At 49.6% G+C, this 17,399-nt stretch overlaps 1 protein-coding gene across 2 annotated transcripts in view; it reads right to left on the bottom strand.

Moving 5' to 3' along the window:
* Positions 1-822: 822 nt before the first annotated feature.
* The window catches only part of CRYL1 (crystallin lambda 1), a 132,024-nt gene continuing 115,447 nt past the window's right edge, over positions 823-17,399 (bottom strand). For both annotated transcript variants that reach the window (XM_078448804.2, XM_078448844.2), the window contains 3 exons: positions 9,034-9,139; positions 1,709-1,815; positions 823-1,329 (listed from right to left, as the gene is read on the bottom strand). In XM_078448804.2, coding sequence (XP_078304930.1) covers positions 1,216-1,329; positions 1,709-1,815; positions 9,034-9,139 — 327 coding nt within the window. In that variant the 3' untranslated portion in view covers positions 823-1,215. The remainder of the gene's footprint in view (positions 1,330-1,708; positions 1,816-9,033; positions 9,140-17,399) is intronic.

Here is a 17,399-nt window from a genome sequence, read left to right as displayed (position 1 = left end):
AGGCCTTCCAGGGTACAGCGGGAGGCAGTTAGTTACGATATCCTTTGTATATGATCCTCTGGCCCTATTCTATTTCATTCTAGCATCTTGCTGTCTCACAGTAAACTTCTGCAAGGCAGACACTACCTGCCTGATGCCCGAAGCCTCACGGCTGCTCAAAAGACGCTATGACATAAACGAATGTGACCGGTGAGTGTCTGTGCACCCCGAGCCAGAAGAACAACCCCCACACGGTTCCTGACTGGGGACGCTGGTTCGAATACCACCCCAGCCTTGAAAAGGTGTCTCCCTACCTCCCAGGTGAAGCTGGGAAGCTGGTCACCCGAACTTGAAAGGCTGGAGGGTCACTGGGTGGGGAGCTGCCGGGGAGCCCTGCAGTGGCATCCTGTGATCCAAGTTATTGTGATGTGCTGGCCTCATGCAGGGTGGGGGGTACTTGGACTGCTATTTGCTAGAGTATTTGGGGAACTGGTGCTAGAACAAGACTCCACATCCAAGAAGATAATGGAGTGTTGGGTGAAACAGCTGTATTTACTGTAGAATTTTGGAGACTTTAGTGTCCTATAGACCTGTGAGTGCCCAAGGGTGGGGCAGTCGGGGGGAGTTTCCCAAACACATCTCACCATAGAGCCCCAGGGCACTCACCGTAGAGTCCACTTTGGGAAACACTGGCCCCAGACGGTGGATTTTTACTGAGTGGCTGACGGAGGCACCACAACAAAGTGTTTGCTCACTCACTCGTCATGGTCACTAAGAAATAAGTCAATCGTTTTAGAATCAAACACTGGTCTTTCTCAGAAAGACCGGAAGAAAAAAGACGTCTTTATGCAATCAAAAACCTTTATTCAGAATAAGCACTAGCAAAATGAAGGCAGTTGCCTCAGGGCCACGGAGTACTCAGAAGCAGATTTGACGATAATTACGAAAATACTTTGCTACAGATTAAAATACGGAATCACACTAAAAATAAAAGGTGAAGATCCTCAGACGATTTGCTCTCTTGCTTGCCCAGGTGGCGGGGAGTGACCAGCCCTCGGGCCCAGTCTGCCGGGAACCCAAGGCGGGGACACGATCAGCCCCGCTGCTGTGGCCAGGCCCCGGGTCTCCACGAAGACTGCCCGGCTCCCCACTGGTCCTGACCGGTGGGGTTGGGTGCTGGTGACTCCACCGAACGGGACTCCCGGTAAGGAAGGCCGGTGGCTTCACAGGAAGCTCTTACTGGGACGGCATCTGCCTTTTCAGCTTGGCGAGTCTCTGAAGACATTCGTCCCTCCACCGCCGTCTGGCAGCTAAATGCTCCGGATCCGCGGGAACCTTCAGACACATGGCCTGGGAATAGGAAGAGAGAAGACAAGACAAAAAATCCCAGAGCGTGCAGAGGAACTAACGTACCAGGAGAGTAACGGTTCCTAGTTATTCAAACTGAGCATTTGCTCTTAAAAACAAAAGCGGCTTAGTAACCCCTCAATTAACATAAACTTTCCGAATCCACAGAGACCTGCAGCTCCTCTGAGACCATTCAGATGAGCCACCAGTTCGTCGGTCACACTGCTCTAAGGTCTCCCGTGACCGCGACGGGACCGTGGACGCCAAGTCAGGAGTGAGGAACCACCAGGATCCAAGGCCAAGCCCGGCTACAAATAAAACCTCACCTGTGGCACAGGGCTTCCTCTCGGCCTGCACGAGTCTCTCCAAGGGGTCTACGTACCTGGTTAACTTTTTCAACAGTGGCCCCGGAAAACTCTGGAATGGGTCCAAAAGTCTTTAGGACATGTTTCATGCCTTCACTGTATCTGTCACAGTAGCTTAACATACCTGAAATCACGAAAGCAAGAACCCACAATATCAGCAAGAACGCTATAAAACTCCAGATGAAGAAATCTATTCAGAGGGTCTCACCCTAGCTCAGGCTTAGGTTCTTCTCCTGTGGATGAAGAAAAAGTGCAGGGGGACGCCCACCGCAGTCAGCTGGCCCCAGGGAACGAGCGTCCTCACCGATGTCACTATTCAAGCTTTCCATCAGATCTTAAAACCCTGAAAAGTGACGGGGCCCTCGGGCCTCTGTCAGCGCCTCTTACAGACTTTTGGGTTGGCCTGTGCTCCTGCACTGATTTGTAGAATATCACGTTCGGTTCCATTGTCACCAAAAAGGTCTCCAACAATGTGTCTGTAAGGTTACTTCTGTGAATGGCTCGAATGCATTTAAAAAAAATTTTTGACGTTTATTTGTTATCAGTGAGAGACAGAGAGAGACGGAGCATGAGTGGGGGAGGGGCAGAGAGAGGGAGACACAGAATCCGAAACGGGCTCCAGGCTCCGAGGCATCAGCACAGAGCCCGACGCAGGGCTCGAACCCACGGACCGTGAGATCACGACCTGAGCCGAAGTCGGACGCTCAACCGACTGGGCCCCCCAGGCGCCCCTCGAATTCATTTTCTAAGAACCAAAGGTGTCAACGCTCCCTAAATCCGCCCCCGTCTCGCACTTACTCCCTGAGTTCTAGTTACCACTTTGCTGGGAGTCTGCAAGGTGGCGGGTTCTTGGCCACAGGCTGCATCGACCTGAGCGGCAGGCTCCGCGGGCGCACCCGCTTCCGCTCTGGCCAGTGGACGGGCGCCCGGCCACCCCGAGCCCCGGGCGGCATCTGTCCCCTGGCGGCGCTGCTCTGCACCTGCTCCTGCGGCTCCGGGGCCCTCGGGAAGCCTGGGTCTCAGGGGCTAAGACGCGACCCTGGGATTCTGGTGGAGAAACCCAGGAAGAAGAGGCTTATCCCGGAGGGGAGGGGGAGAGGGAGAAGCAGCGCGGGCTGGCTGAGGCCGCAGCTGCCATTTCCCGTCAGAGGCAGAGGGGCCCCGGGAGGAAGCCCCAGGCAAGCTGCGCGGCCTCCCGACACGGGGCGGGCTTGCCGGGACCCGCTCTGCGCTCTGCCCGGCGGCGGCGGCGGCGGCGGCGGCGGCGGCGGCGGCGAGCTGCAGGCAAACGGCCAGCTCGGCCCGCGCCCCGCCCCGCGGGCACCTGCGGCCCGGCCGGTGCGGGGACGTGCGCCGGGACACGCGTCAGGTCCCAGGCCGGTCCCAGGTACGTGGACCGGGAGGCGTCTCCCGGCCCGGGCCCCGCCGAGGCCAGGCGCTGAGCCGCCTGCTATTCCGCCTCTGGCCCATTTCCGACATTTTCCAGAACCAGACTCAGTGGTCGGCGAGTCAGGCGAAAGACAGAGCAAGGGAACACATGCAACTGTGGATTTTGCAGAGATCCCAGAGTGTGGCTCCCACCCACGCCACGAAAAGTGTGTCTGATTAAGTTCAAATAAAAATGACCACCGCCCGACACTCTTAACAGCTTCCTTGGGGGTCTGGTTTTGGTGCGGCTACACTGACGTGAAAGCCTCAATTCACTGGGGGTCCATCTTGGCTCAAATGGTTTCCTTTCTCTTTCAGACAGCTAAAGTTAAACCCAATTTGCTCTTAGAAGAGAAGCTGTTTTCAAGGGTACACATTTCAAGCATACCAACTTTTCTGACATTAGCACCTATAATTAAGTGGTAGATACTGTCGTTGCAAAATAAGGGGTTTCGAATAAAAATAAGGAGTTTTGTTTCCTTTGATGTAAGCATAACTTGACAGTCGGGATTCAGGGAGGCTCCTAAATGTCCTACACTGGCTAGCCATCTTGAATGGCATGGCATTTCTGGAACACAGAAAACAACCCGTGCATTTATTTCCTTTTGAAAATGAAATATCTGCTTCACTTTATCCATTTGTTTATTTACTCGAACTAAAGGTGATAAAATCTAGACGCGAATACAGTGTGTTCCTTTTGGTGGGGCAGAGACACTAGAATCAAGTCAGGTGTAAAGATACCAAATGAGAAGAAAACGGGAAAAATTCCTGTAGCTGAGGACTGCCCGCCTGGAATGAAAGCAGAGGCTCTCAGGGGCCAATTCCACCCCCCACCCTGTGTGAGCAGTAACCCACAGGGCCCAGTGCACATACTGTGCCTCACGTCTGGATTACTTTACATCTGCTGAATAAGTGTTCACCTTTCCCTGTCCCTGCGAAGTCATTTTAGTCTCCCAAGGGCTTTCTAGAACTTTTTTCCCTCTCCCTTTTGTAAAATCTGTCGTTTTAAAGGGCATTTATTTCTTCAAACTAGAATACAAGATAGTAAAAATCCTTGTCGCACAATGCATAACTTCCTCCGTACTGTTCAGGAAACCACTGAAAATTTCACTCTTACTAATATAAAAATGCTTTCTGTAACAGGCCCTCGGGCTCTTGGGACAAACAGCCCCGTTGTTTGTGGTGAAGGTAAGGACCGAATAGGGCGCGTGCCTGCAGACCGTCCCCCACCACCTGCAGAGAAGCTGGACACCCCTGGGAGGGCTCGCCCCTTACCCAAGATGCAAGTTCGTGGTGACTTACAGTCACGACCTGCAACGTCCCAGGACACTGATCATTGCTACTGTTGTTCGCAATCTGTCCTCTTCTACGACACAAGTATTAAAAGGAGCGTTTTTACTCCATTTCCACCAATAACTTTGGCTTCTCTACACTATGAAAGGAGGTGCGTGGCAATTATCCCATAACACTAATTTCACTGGAAATGGGGAGGAAAAGAAACCATTTCACCTTCTGTCCTAGTCCAGCCTTCCCTTACATTACTACGAACTCGGGCCTTCGCCTGCATTTTCTTTTTTTTTTTTTTTTTTTTTTTTTTTTTTATTTATTTTTGGGACAGAGAGAGACAGAGCATGAACGGGGGAGGGGCAGAGAGAGAGGGAGACACAGAATCGGAAACATCGCCTGCATTTTCTCTCCTCCACGTCCTTGCCCTCTGTCCTGTTCAACAATATACTTCCCCAAACTCTCTCGAGCTTAGCTTTTTAGAGGATTTTGAACCTGATTTCTTAAGAGATGCTTATATGGAATAAGAAAAAGTGGGGGAAAGACGTGATTCTCATGAGATTAGAGTCAGCGTGGCTTGCTGCTTTCTAAGTTGGAATTCTTCAGCTGTGAGCCCACAAGGGCAAGACAAGGTGCTTTCTTGAAGCTTCAACATAAGCCAAGGTGGCTGGAGAGAGAGAGCGCCTTCCTCTGTTTGCATTTATGCAACAGCCAGCAGGCACACGCACGGTCCTGCTGTCACCCGCGGCGGCAGCTACTGAGACGGGCTCTGGGTGTTCAGTTTCTTGGAGAGCCCTGACCGCTACCCACACCAGAGGAGTCTGGTTTTCACACAGCGTATGAACCCACACCGACGTATGAACCCACACCTACGTGAATTCACCTGCTTTTAAGAGGCAGAGTTTCACAGAACTTATTAAGGAAGATCAAAAAGGCCCCAAAGCACAGAGCAACATCATCTAACTCCCACCTGAGTGAGACCTCACCTGAGGTCAGGGAGGCGGGTGGAGACAGAAACCTACGTGGGGCCCCTTAACTCCAGAAGGTCCCAGGTCCAGCAGTTCACCTGTTTCACTGAAACTAACAGCCCTGTGTAAATGAGCCAAACCCAGCAAGTAAGCACCTCAATTAAAAAAAAAATTAATTAAAAAAAAAGACAAGCATCTCTACACAGCAGGAAATTTTACAAGGCAGGATGGTAAACATTGGCTTCAACTGGAGGTGATTTCTGGGGCCTGCCGATTCTCAGACAGTCATTCTCCAGGTAGAAGTAAAGTCATGAGGCGCCCAAAAAGCTGCTATCAAATGGGGCAGTTCTCTTCGCTGACCCAGTAGTCTGAAAGCTTAGCAAAGAAACCAACCAAACGGTGGAAGTCTGGAGATGTCACTATTCTATTGCAAAAATGCCCTAATCTGTATTCATTCTGTATTTTTTCCTCATGCACTTGTGAATCTTTTGGGGAGAGTTAAAAAGGGAAAAAAAAACTGGAAGAGTAGTGAATTAAAAAACAAGACAAAACACCGTATGAGCAGAATACTGATTAAGGGACCTCATCTGTGTCAGCCATCGAGACAAACATTTCCATCTGGCTTCATCCTCACAGCACCCCTGAAAGGAGTCCCTGCTGCCAGGCCCATTTGATTGGGGGGGGGTGGTACTCGCTTGCAAGAGGCTGGTTAGCTTAATGGTGTTTTGTTTTGTTTTGTTTAATTTTTGAGAGAGAAAGACTGTCAGAGTGCTTAGCGGGGGAAGGGCAGAGAGAGAGGGAGACACAGAATCCGAAGCCGGCTCCAGGCTCTGAGCTGTCAGCACAGAGCCCGACGTGGGGCTCGAACTCACAAACCGTGAGATCATGACCTGAGCTGATGCTTAACTGACTGAGCCACCCAGGTGCCCCTAGGCTAGTTAGCTGAGAAATCAGGTAGGAACCCAGGCTGACTGGCTCTGCTGACCAGACCCCCTCTTCAGAGAGTCTGTCCTTGCTGAGGGTGGCTTTTAAAATTCAGCCAAAAGGCAAAGTAGGCAAGGTGGCCTCCTATTTTTTAGGTGCTATTAAAGACAAATCCTAAAATATTTTTACCACTTCTAGATAAACTGTAGCTTTAAGACTAATAACCAGCCGTAACCTGAGATGCTGGCTTTAGGAAAACGACATCAGAAAAAAAGAACCCTCTCCGTCCAATCTTGATATATTCTGGATGACACTATGAAGAATAATGAACATTTCCATTGGTTACAAGCCAGATCTTATAACACTCTAACTCCGGTCTTTGGAATGCTCTGAAGTTGAAAACTACATCCGTCCACCATTATCATATTAAGCCAATTAGGTTTTCTTATCATATCTGCTTTGTTTGAAAAATTGTTACGGGCCTCCTTCCTGTCTGCCACACTATTTGGTTCTTGAGTTTCTGGTTTCATTGGCTTCTGTTTCTATTTGTCTGAGAGTCAAAGCTGTTCTCAGCTGTCTCCCTATTGATTTCTCATGATACCTGAGTTATCTTATTATTCTGAAGAAAAGAAAATTACAGAGAAAAACATGGCAGTTATCAAGCCGTGTTGATACGCATGCCAAGTGTTTAAATATGTTTGCCACCTTTAAGGTGCCGGCTGAAAAAGCATTTGAAATTCTCCCAGACTTTATTTTAATGATACTTCAAAACCCTCGTTTCACTTTTAAAGAAAGAGGCCTCTTTCTTTACATTATCCTCCTGTGTTCAACTGTCCTCCTGCCACAAAAGAAAGATGCTCGTGCTAGGACAGAGTTCCCTGTTCCTGCAGCGGCTCTCAGCCACGCTCATTTAAGGAAGAGTCAAGTCAGGTATTGAACCCCATCTGCACGACCCGCAAGGCACCGTATGCACACCTGCAAGATTACGTCTGGCGAAACTGCCCCAACATATTCACTGGAAGTCATACTTCATTAATTACGGTGGTAGCAACGTGGATGGAACTGGAGAGTGTGATGCTAAGTGAAATAAGCCATACAGAGAAAGACAGATACCATATGGTTTCACTCTTATGTGGATCCTGAGAAACTTAACAGAAACCCATGGGGGAGGGGAAGAAAAAAAAAAAAGAGGTTAGAGTGGGAGAGAGCCAAAGCATAAGAGACTCTTAAAAACTGAGAACAAACTGAGGGTAGATGGGGGGTGGGAGAGAGGGCAGGGTGGGGATGGGTATTGAGGAGGGCACCTTTTGGGATGAGCACTGGGTGTTGTATGGAAACCAATTTGACAATAAATTTCATATATTGAAAAAAAATAAAAAAAATAATAAAATAAAAAATAAATAAAAGCTAGAGGCTTATAAAAAAAAAAATTACGGTGGTGAAAACTGAAGCATTACCAAAACATCGTGGAATCACAAAACCTCAGTCAAACAGACTCCTGATTTCCAGCTTCATTACAGGCATCTCTGCTCAGTATCTAAACATCCTGCCAGGTGGGCAACCAGCCCCAACTGCTCTATTCACCATGCGCAGCATGGCCCTCTCCCTCAACGTCAGCCCCAGGAACTAGAAACTTCCTGCCATGTGCTGAGCCCAAACCTGTCTGTCTGCCACGTCCACGCCCACAAAAGACACCCACGCACGTACACACACTCTTCTCCGCTCACCTTCTTCTGGATAAGTTCCAGTTTCTCAGTATTTCAATTAAGTGTGGACCGTTGGAGCTAAATACAACACTTCCTTTCTCTCCCTACATACGTTTTACAGGTATAATATAAATATTAAAATAACATGGCAATAATTATGTATGAAAACTATAACAACACAGAAAGGCAAAGAGGTAATAAAAGTTACCTGTAATTTCAACACTAAGAGATAGCAGGTACTGATGACATTTAGGTGATATTTGCCTAGATTTTTATTCATAGCATTTTAAACTTATTTTGTTTCAGTCTAGTGTAGGTTTCAGTGCTTGTTTTCCGAATGGCGTCTTGTTTCTGACTGACTTGAAGTGTGGCTGACAGTTTCATTCTTGGAAGCTTCTCACCTTTCTCAATCTATCTTCCTGTTAAGAGTCACTAGATCGTGGGCTCGGCCCTACTTCCCCAGACCCTCTGAAGTCGGCTTCAGTCGGCTTCTGAAGTCGGGGTGACTGGCCTGGCCTGAGCACCGCCCGTGCCCAGCGCAGCCCCCTCCCCTGCAGAGGCGCCTCCCCCCTGGCTTCCCAGCCTCCTGGTGGGAAACCTCCAGCTCCAAATGTCACACTTAGAAGTTGCTCAGATTTAGGCAGGAGAGACGTACGGCATTTCCCTATCTGTTCTCCTTGCCTCTGTAAACAGCCGCATCATCTTTCTCAGGAGAACACAACTTTCTGGGTAACGTGGCAAAGCCTCCATGACCACACGCATCTGTCTTTCTCTTCCTTCCCGCCTGAGTGCCCTCTGCCGCGCAGAGCCCTGGGGTTCATGGATACCATGTGGACTGACATCTCAGGACACTACGATCTGTTGCAGCCCCCGTCTGGGAATTACCAGGGCTGGCCGCCATCTCCTTCATATGATACTGTTTCTGTCCAGTTGTTTAAAAACAAAAAGGCAAAACTGTACTGTTTACAAAACCCCTAAAAACGCTAAACAGCACAGAACTCCCATCTTAGCCCCTACGGAAGCAAAGCGTACCTTCTGCATTGAGATGCATAGTTTCTAGGGGTCCGATGAACGCATACCGCATGCCCAGGCCATCTGACATGACAAGGTCAAGGTCGCTCGGAGACACTATTCCTTCCTAAATGGAGAAAATGGGGCAGCACACAGATGAGTCCTCTGGAGAAACAACGTTCTTGCCATCACTTTCAAGCTGACTCCTTTGGAGCACAATCCCAAAATACTCTCCAAAGCTCCAGAATAGTATTTTCATTCTACATGTGTTTCACAGGTTTTGCGTGACAAAACTGTAACATATAAACAGATCCTGAAAAGAGAATATTTTGTGAGAGGGTCAGATACCAACTTGCTTTTTCCAGAGCTGCAATCAAGCTCCCATGTTATGCATCAATCTCCACTGTCTTCCGTTCCCTACCCTAAAAGCTATGTGTCACTCGCAGCTTTGGAGAAGGGGGACAGGGTGAAGGGAAGGGAGAGAAGAGCGAGCAGGGCACTGGTGGGAAAGCACAAGAAGGACCTTCCACATATTAGCCTGAGATCTGGACGCTACGACTGGAGCCATGAAAAGAACTGAAGAGTCATCCTCCAAGCTTTGCCCGCCTGCAAGCCCAGCCCTGTCCAGCTTTTAATGAGTTCATAAAAATGACATCCTTTGATGAAATGCAGCTTAGAACCGGTGTTGTTTGCAAGGTGGGGCCCTGGAATCTTCTGCAAATGTGGACTGCAAAGCAAGAGGCAAGCTCTCGTGCGTTCAGGTCAGACGTCAGATTGGCCATCTGCGTTACTTGGCCTTTCTTTGCACAGCCTCGACCTCTCACGGCTTTTGGAATGAGCAGGGATGCATAAGCACATGCGTGCGAGATCCAGGAGGCCATGGCCAGTTGAGTCTCCATCCCAGGATATCTTCACCTTGGGCAATTCAGCTGTCAGAAGGCAGATGGGGGGTGGGGGGGTGGGGGGGGGAGGGGGAAGGCCATCAGATTTCCCCCTGGGTCTTTGCTGGTCAGACTGCTAGAATTACTGTGAAGTCTCCAGTTCCTTTTTCCTGACTGGTTTCTTTCACACAGAGCACAGTGAAGACAGATGCTCCTGCCTGACAGCTAGGCCACGTCTACCTTCCATTAAGAAGCCGCCGAGTGCGCCTGCATGGCTCACACCCCTTCCCTGGGCAGCCTTGCTGGCCCCCAGTCCCCAGCCGGAGGGGAGGACGGAGCGCTCTGCTGCGGAAATCGCAGTTCTGCCCACACGCCCAGAGGCACACCAGGCACGTGCACCCACCCGGCCCCCAGGAACAGGCTCACACAAGTGGCCCACCCTACCCCACCTCTTTTGCTCTGGAGCAAATCCTGTCCTTCCCTTGGAAGGACAGTCTGTTGTCCTGTTGAGAGGATGTCCCTGTGGCAGAGGAAAGCTTTCATCACAGGGCTTCGCCAGGCCCTCTGGCCAAGGAGGAGGCTTGTTTGGCCTCTAGGCAGCCCCGGGAGGTCTGAGCTAGGCTCTCCCTGCTCAGGAACTGGAGGCTAGAGCCCGCCCCTGCTGTCCTTCCTCCTCCTCCTCCTCCAGGGACTCTGCAACATCGCTACTTTCCAGACTTCAGAGTCACCCACAAGGTTGAGCGAGGAAGCAGATTTGTTTCCTCTACCTCCATCACTGCATCAGCTGCTGAGGGAGAAAACACCGGTGTCTCAGGTCCCTAGGGGTGCTTGGACCACCACGGCGGTGCTGGGGAAGGGACCAGAAAGGGGCTGGGGCCAAAGAACCAAAAAGAGCCACCCACGAAGGGCAAGTACCATTTAGGCATGCCTGAGGAACTCTGTTTGAAAGAACTGCTTTCCATCTAGTTTTGTGTGTGTGTGGGGGCGGGGGGGGGGGCGGTAAACAAACAAAGATGTGCATGAACCTACACACGTGGTTTAGAGAAGAATTACAAAGCACACCTCGCCCCCACCTGCCAACACTACCATGCTGGTCTTCCTGGCTGCGTCCTCCTCCCTCCCTCCTGGAGGCAAACATCCTGACTTTTGTAGTAACTATTTCTCTACTTTTAAGATTTGCCATCTATGTTTATGTTCCTGAAGCAGAGCTGTGTTTTGCCTATCTTCCTCTTCAAAACAGACTCACGCTGTGCGTTCTTTTGTGACTTGCTTCCTTCACTCCACTCGATGCTTTTGAGCTTTACCTGTGTTGTGTGCAGCTGCGGTCTGGCCTCCCCTGTTGACATATAAAATCACAGTTTACTAATCCAACCTACTGCTCACAAATATTTGGGAACATTCTTGCTCCTGGCCCGTGGGGCACGCATCCAAGAGGAGAGCGGCTGTCCTACGGCACACAGAGCTTCGACTCGACTGGATGATGCTAGGTGCTTTCCAGGGGGGTTGTACCCGTGCTCATTGCCTCCGGCAGTGTATGTGGGTCCCCGTCGCTCTCGGCAACCTCTCCAACACTTGATGGTGTCACCCTTGCAAGGCGCCGCTAGTCTGCTGGGCTATCTCGCTGTCTCACCAGGTTTCCTATCCGTTTGAAATCATCCTACCAAATGTTCAGCTGGACTGCTAAGGAGACCAAATTAACTGATTCAGTTTACTCAAATGCCAACAAGTTTTACCCCTCTTCGCTTCTGGTAGCGAAGCTTTTAAGTGGGGAGGGGGCAGCAACAAGGAGGCAACGCTACACAAAAGGTCCAGAGTAATGTCCGGAACTGTCAAGAAACCGATTGTTGAAAGGACTCCCCCGCCTTCCTCTCCCTCCTCACCCAGCTCTCAGGGCCGGAAGGGTGGCTTTGGGTCCCCTCCCCAGGCTGCCTAAAAGCATTTGCTGTAGCATTCCTGCACCCTGTGAGCTCAGGAATGCTGTGCAAGGCAGCCAGGCGAGAGCTCTGCAGACTCTCCTTCGCCCTCCCCCGGGGTCCAGGTCAACATCCCAAACAGCCTCAAGGAGTGCTTGTCAAGGGACAAGGAGTGCTGTGTCCCTACAGCACTCAGACTGTAAAGGATGCAAATATGGACGCTACCTGCCACTTGCAATGCTTTTCGCCTCTGCTGTCTTCCTCTAAATACTGTGTTCAGCTGACTTCTGAAGGGCTTCAAAATACCCCAAAAGTGAGCCACCCACAAGTAGTAATTTTTGATCTGTAAGTATGTGAGCTAACAGTGACTCCGACTAAATAAAGCCTTAGAAGGATTCTCCACACTATGGTACCACACGGGGGGCGGGGGCAGCCACACTCTCCTCCAATTCCCACATGTTCTCCAAAATGACCATCTGTGTCTTATCACTTACTCTTCATTAGTTGAACAAATGGGAAGAGGGAAAGAGTTTTAGTATCTTCTCTTCCTAAATCCTTCTCTCTGCCCCATCTGGATTTTCTGAGGTAGATTCTCTAAGTTTGAGTCTTTACCCAGAAGCCGAAACCAGAGAAAACCAATGGTCCTAAGCAGTCATTCAGCTGCACTCAGCACTGAGCCAAAGGTTCACACGAGGGCATTTTGCAGCTCAGAGTGCTTAATTTTGTGGTTAAGCTCCACTCCACCCGGGTCCTTAGTGACATCTGTGGTCTTGATGCTAATATTCTCAATAATAATTACAACTGATAATCACAGTGGCAGAAAGAGGTGCTTGAGTTGGTCATACTGAGCTGACAATCAGTTCCTTGGGAACAGGTGGCAAGCTGCACGCCCGTTGGAAGAGTGAAAGCCTGCCCCACTCCGGCGTGTCCGTGCCTCAACGAACATTCGTCAGTACAGCCATCAGCACTTCCTCCATTCTGTGGCGAAATTCTCAAGTCACACGGACAAAGAAAAGCCCCGAGTGGTTGAAAGATTCCAAAAACTCATACAGAGCAACAAACACTAGACCCCTGTTAGTTTAAAATCTGGTTTGCGGGCACCTGGGGGGCTCAACCTGTTGAGCATCTGATTCTTGATTTCGGCTCAGGTCATGATCTCAGGATCATGGGACCGAGCCCCGTGTCCAGCTCTGAGCTGAGTGTGGAGACTGCTTGGGATTTTCTCTCTCCCCCTCTCCCCCCCCCCGCCCCCCCGCTTGCTCTTTTCCTCTCTCTCTCTCTAAAATTAAACCACAGGAGCACCTGGGGGGCTCAGTCAGTTAAGCGTCTGACTTCGGTTCAGGTCATGATCTCATTGTTCATGGGTTTGAGCCCCGCGTCGGGCTCTGTGCCTACAGCTCGGAGCCTGGAACCTGCTGCGGATTCTGTGTCTCCCTCTCTCTCTCTGCCCCTCCTCTGCTCACACTCTGTCTCTGTGTCTCTCTCTCTCCCCAAAAAAATAAACGTTAAAAAAAAATTAAAAAAAAAAAAAAAAGAAAACGCAAGATACCATGATACAAACTGTAAGTACAAGTAAAGTTTTGGGGATGCATCAGGCAGGATCCCACCAGAGAGAGACCTCATAGGTTATATACACGTAAAGACATTTATTTTGAGGGACAGGCCTGTGTGATTGAGGGCGCTGATACATCTGAAATCTGCAGCAGGAGCTAAGGGTGGGAACCTCAGTTCTGCTGTTAAGGCCTTTCAATTGATTGGATGAAGCCTTCCCAGGGGATTGAGAAAAATCTCCTGTACTTAAAGCCAACGGATTATAGAAGTTAAACTAATCACATTTACAAAATATCTTTATAGCAACATCTAGCCTATGTTTGACTGAATATGTGGGCACTCTGGCCCAGCCAACATGGCCCTCACCAGTGGACACAAGTTCAAGGCATGGTCCTCACCTTCAGATGGCTTGGATCTAGCCTTTGTTTGTGAGGCGGGGAAAGGAGAGAAGACACATCGAATGGCCCGCAGTAGGCCAAAGGATGATCTGGTTTTCTGGACAAGGAAGAAGAAGGGGTCTGGCAGTACTGAGGCATGAATCTCCTGGGACGACTTCCCCTACTGATTAGCAGCTACACACAGTTATTTTGCCTTCTCGCTGATCGTCCCATTATCATATTAAATTTTGACTGGATTCACGTATTTTTTGCACGCCCTCACTTTCATTTACTTTTCTCATTTTTCTTCATGCCACCTTTCCTTGTCCACTTCTTTTTTCACTAATCTCCAACTTCTGCTTTTCTTCTGTTTTGTGTTGCTCTACTTTTCACCATACCCAGACCTGAATTTTCAGGTTTTTCTTGTGCAAACACTGCTTTAACTTGGCTGCCGCCACCATCACTGCCAGGAACACAGATACACTACGGAGGAACCCGCACTAGGCCATGCACAAGTCCTTCTGCCCCTCCCAATCAGAGCTGTTGAGGCTTCCATCCACTGTCTCAACTGAAAACCAAGAGCCAGAAAAAAGGTTTATCTTAGGAAAATGTCATAGTGAAAAGCAACAAAAAAGGGCACGAAGGAGCCAGTGGGCTTCTTTTATTTTACCATGACTCTGGTCAGAGAGGCCAAGGAGCAGGGGTTACAGAAAGAGAGCCCACCTCAATCTCTAATTAGAGCAAGGACGGAACAGAGGTAAATCTCAGTGAGCTCCCCGCCTGCAAAGACGTTTCGGGGATGGGCTACACGAGAATACTCACTGACGTGGAAATAACTCAAGTAGGAGTGAGGGGTTCTGGACTCTCTTTTTTTAGAAACCTCCAACTCAAGTCCTGGTGACTGCTAGAGAAAGTAATACAGATTTTGAAGTGTAAATTAAGAACTATCATGCTGGTTCACAGTTTTTCTCATGAGAAATGAACTAGAACCATGAGTTAGTTCCCTCCGTCCACAGACACGTATATACTTTGGTTTTCTACACTCTTTGACAGGCATTACTTCTCCTTCATGCGACACGAACCTGGCTCTAACCATCCCCACCAGAGCAACCTTCCAGAGAGAAGGCGAGGCAAATGCAAGATTTTAAGTGCTGAGAAACAAAAGCCTGCTAAGTGTGGTCCCACTGCTACTCAAAGGCTCGTAGCCAGCTTTGTGAGCTACTCGGCCTCTTGCCACAACCTACAAGTTTTATTGGAAGCGAGGCATAAACATTCCTGCAGAATGACTCGGGCAAATTTTGCTAACTCGCGGGAGAGCCGACCGAACACCACATCTGGCTGATGCAATAGGACGCTGATTCATAAAACACCCAGTGTCCAGAGCCTGCTGAGAGGGTGCTCAGGGGAAAGGAGATGAGGGGGACAAGGCGGACCATACCGGGTAGGTGGTGACAGGTTACCGCCTCACAAACCAGGTAAGTTTGTGAGGTCGAGCCCCGCGTCGGGCTCTGTGCCGACGGCTCAGAGCCTGGAGCCTGCTTCGGTTCTGTGTCTCCCTCCCTCTGCCCTTCCCCCACTCATAGTCTATCTCTCTCCATCTCTGAAAAATGAATGAACGTTAAAAAAATTTTTTAATGAAATGTCAGGAAGCCATTAAAAATGGAAACTCAAGAAGTACTCTTAATAGAAACTAGACAGGAACACAGAAAAATAAAAGCAGTTGACTGCTTTAGGGTAGGGGAAACGTAAGTGGTATTTTTGCCCTTTGAATATTCTTCAAATTCAAGTGTTTAAATGGAACCAAACAAAAAACAGGAAAGAGAAAGACAGGAAAGACTTTGTCCTAATACAAGGGATGCTGAAGGACTCTTTAGGCCCCAGGGAGTAATAATTCCCTGGTGTGTCTTTTCCTACTGTGCCGTGCTTATAACAATGCTTTCAGGAAGAAAAACAGTAGTATTTTTTTAATGTTTGTTTATTTATTTATTTATTTTAATTGTTATTTATCTTTGAGACAGAGACAGAGCAAGAGCAGGAGAGGGGCAGAGAGAGAGAAGGAGACACAGAATCCGAAGCAGGCTCCAGGCTCTGAGCTGTCGGCACACAGCCCGACCTGGGGTCAAACTCACAAACTGCAAGGTCATGACCTGAGCCAAAGTCGGACACTTAACCGACTGAGCCACCCAGGCGCCCCGTCAATAGTATTAAAGATTCTGAAAGAAAAGGAAGAGACTTGACCTGAGAACAAACACAGCAGAAGGAATCCTCCCTTCTGTGCAAACGTTAAGTGTGCAAGGGCAGTGGTCCTCAGGGGAAAAAGTGTTCACAAAGAGGTTTGTGAACACAGAGGAGTGTAAGTGCCCCATCCAGGACCAGAAGCACAGCCTAGGCCCGTCTCTGCCCGCCCCTCCTTTGCAATTCCAGCAGTTTCCTGCTCCCATGTCCCCGGTCACAGGCTGGCCTCCTGCCCAGCGTCTGCCTGCCCCTCACGAAGGAGGCCAGGTGACAAGGCTGCACCATTTGTCACCTGCATCCTCCTTTCTCCACCTTTTCTCTTGGGGTCCCCCTCCCCCCTTCTCTCCTCCATTCTCCCCTCTATTCCACTGCCTGTTAACTTTCCAGCTCACACTGGTGGAGCTGAGATCCAGCATGTGTCCTGACTGATTACCTGATGGCGACGATAAGTAGGGTAAGAGCATTTTAGTTGAGTTTTTTTTAAGGGTTGTTAAAGTACTAGCATTGAAGCTTTTACTTTAAACACTATTAAAGTAATCCAGGCATGCCAAGCAGGTTGTTAAAAAATGGAGTATGGGTTGATGTTTTCATTATGTTTGTCTGTTAATAGGTCTGGAGGTGTCTCTAAAGTAAATGAGTGGGAGCTCTCCTTTCATTAGGGCTCTGCTGCTTGCCAGTGTGGCTGCTCAAAGCAACCTCCCATAAAACAGTAAATAAATCCTATCATAAAAACCGTCGACTTCTTACAGACCATCGCGACTAGAAGGAATTCTAATTAACTGATGAGTCCCAGCCAGCAAATAAAGCTTTCAGAGGCAAGAAAACTCCAGTTTCCTCAGTGGCTTCCGTCTTCCCTGGACTGCTCTGGAGAGAAGGCATCCCAACCTACGAAGCTTCTTCAGTGTGTCCACGGCTGACTCCGAGACGCTCATGATGTCAGACAGAAGCTCGGGAGAGTGGAGACGGCCGGAGCTCCACGCACAGGGGGGCCCGCGGCCCCCCACTCCCACGTGCTCCGAGATGTCGCCCTGCATTGGGCTCTGCACTGGGGCCTGCTTGAGGTTCTCTCCTTCTCCCTCTGCCCCTCCCCCCTTGCACACACACCCTCGTGTTCTCTCTCTCTCTCTCTCTTAAGTAAACAAACAAACAAACAAACAAACACTTGCTGAGTCATGGGTGTGGCTTCTGGTACAGTCCTGGGGCATAGCCTTAGTGTCCTTTGAGGGCTGCAACATGGATGGAAAGCACTGCCTTCTCCTGGGATCTCTGAACAAGCCACTGCTAGGAAGCTCTCTGAATTTAAGCCAAGGTGAAAGCACGTCTCAACCAATCTGGAAAATGGTCCTGGTAAAGGAGGTGACGCACATGCTCCAAAGGCCCTGCACTCCCAATACGTGCCAGCAAGTCCCACTGAGAAAGGGAACGGAGCC

This window comes from Panthera onca, chromosome A1 (genome assembly GCF_046562875.1).
Source record: "Panthera onca isolate mPanOnc1 chromosome A1, mPanOnc1 haplotype 2, whole genome shotgun sequence".
NCBI lineage: Eukaryota > Metazoa > Chordata > Mammalia > Carnivora > Felidae > Panthera > Panthera onca.
Note: the sequence above shows the minus strand (reverse complement) of the source record. Positions and strands in the feature narration are given on the sequence as shown.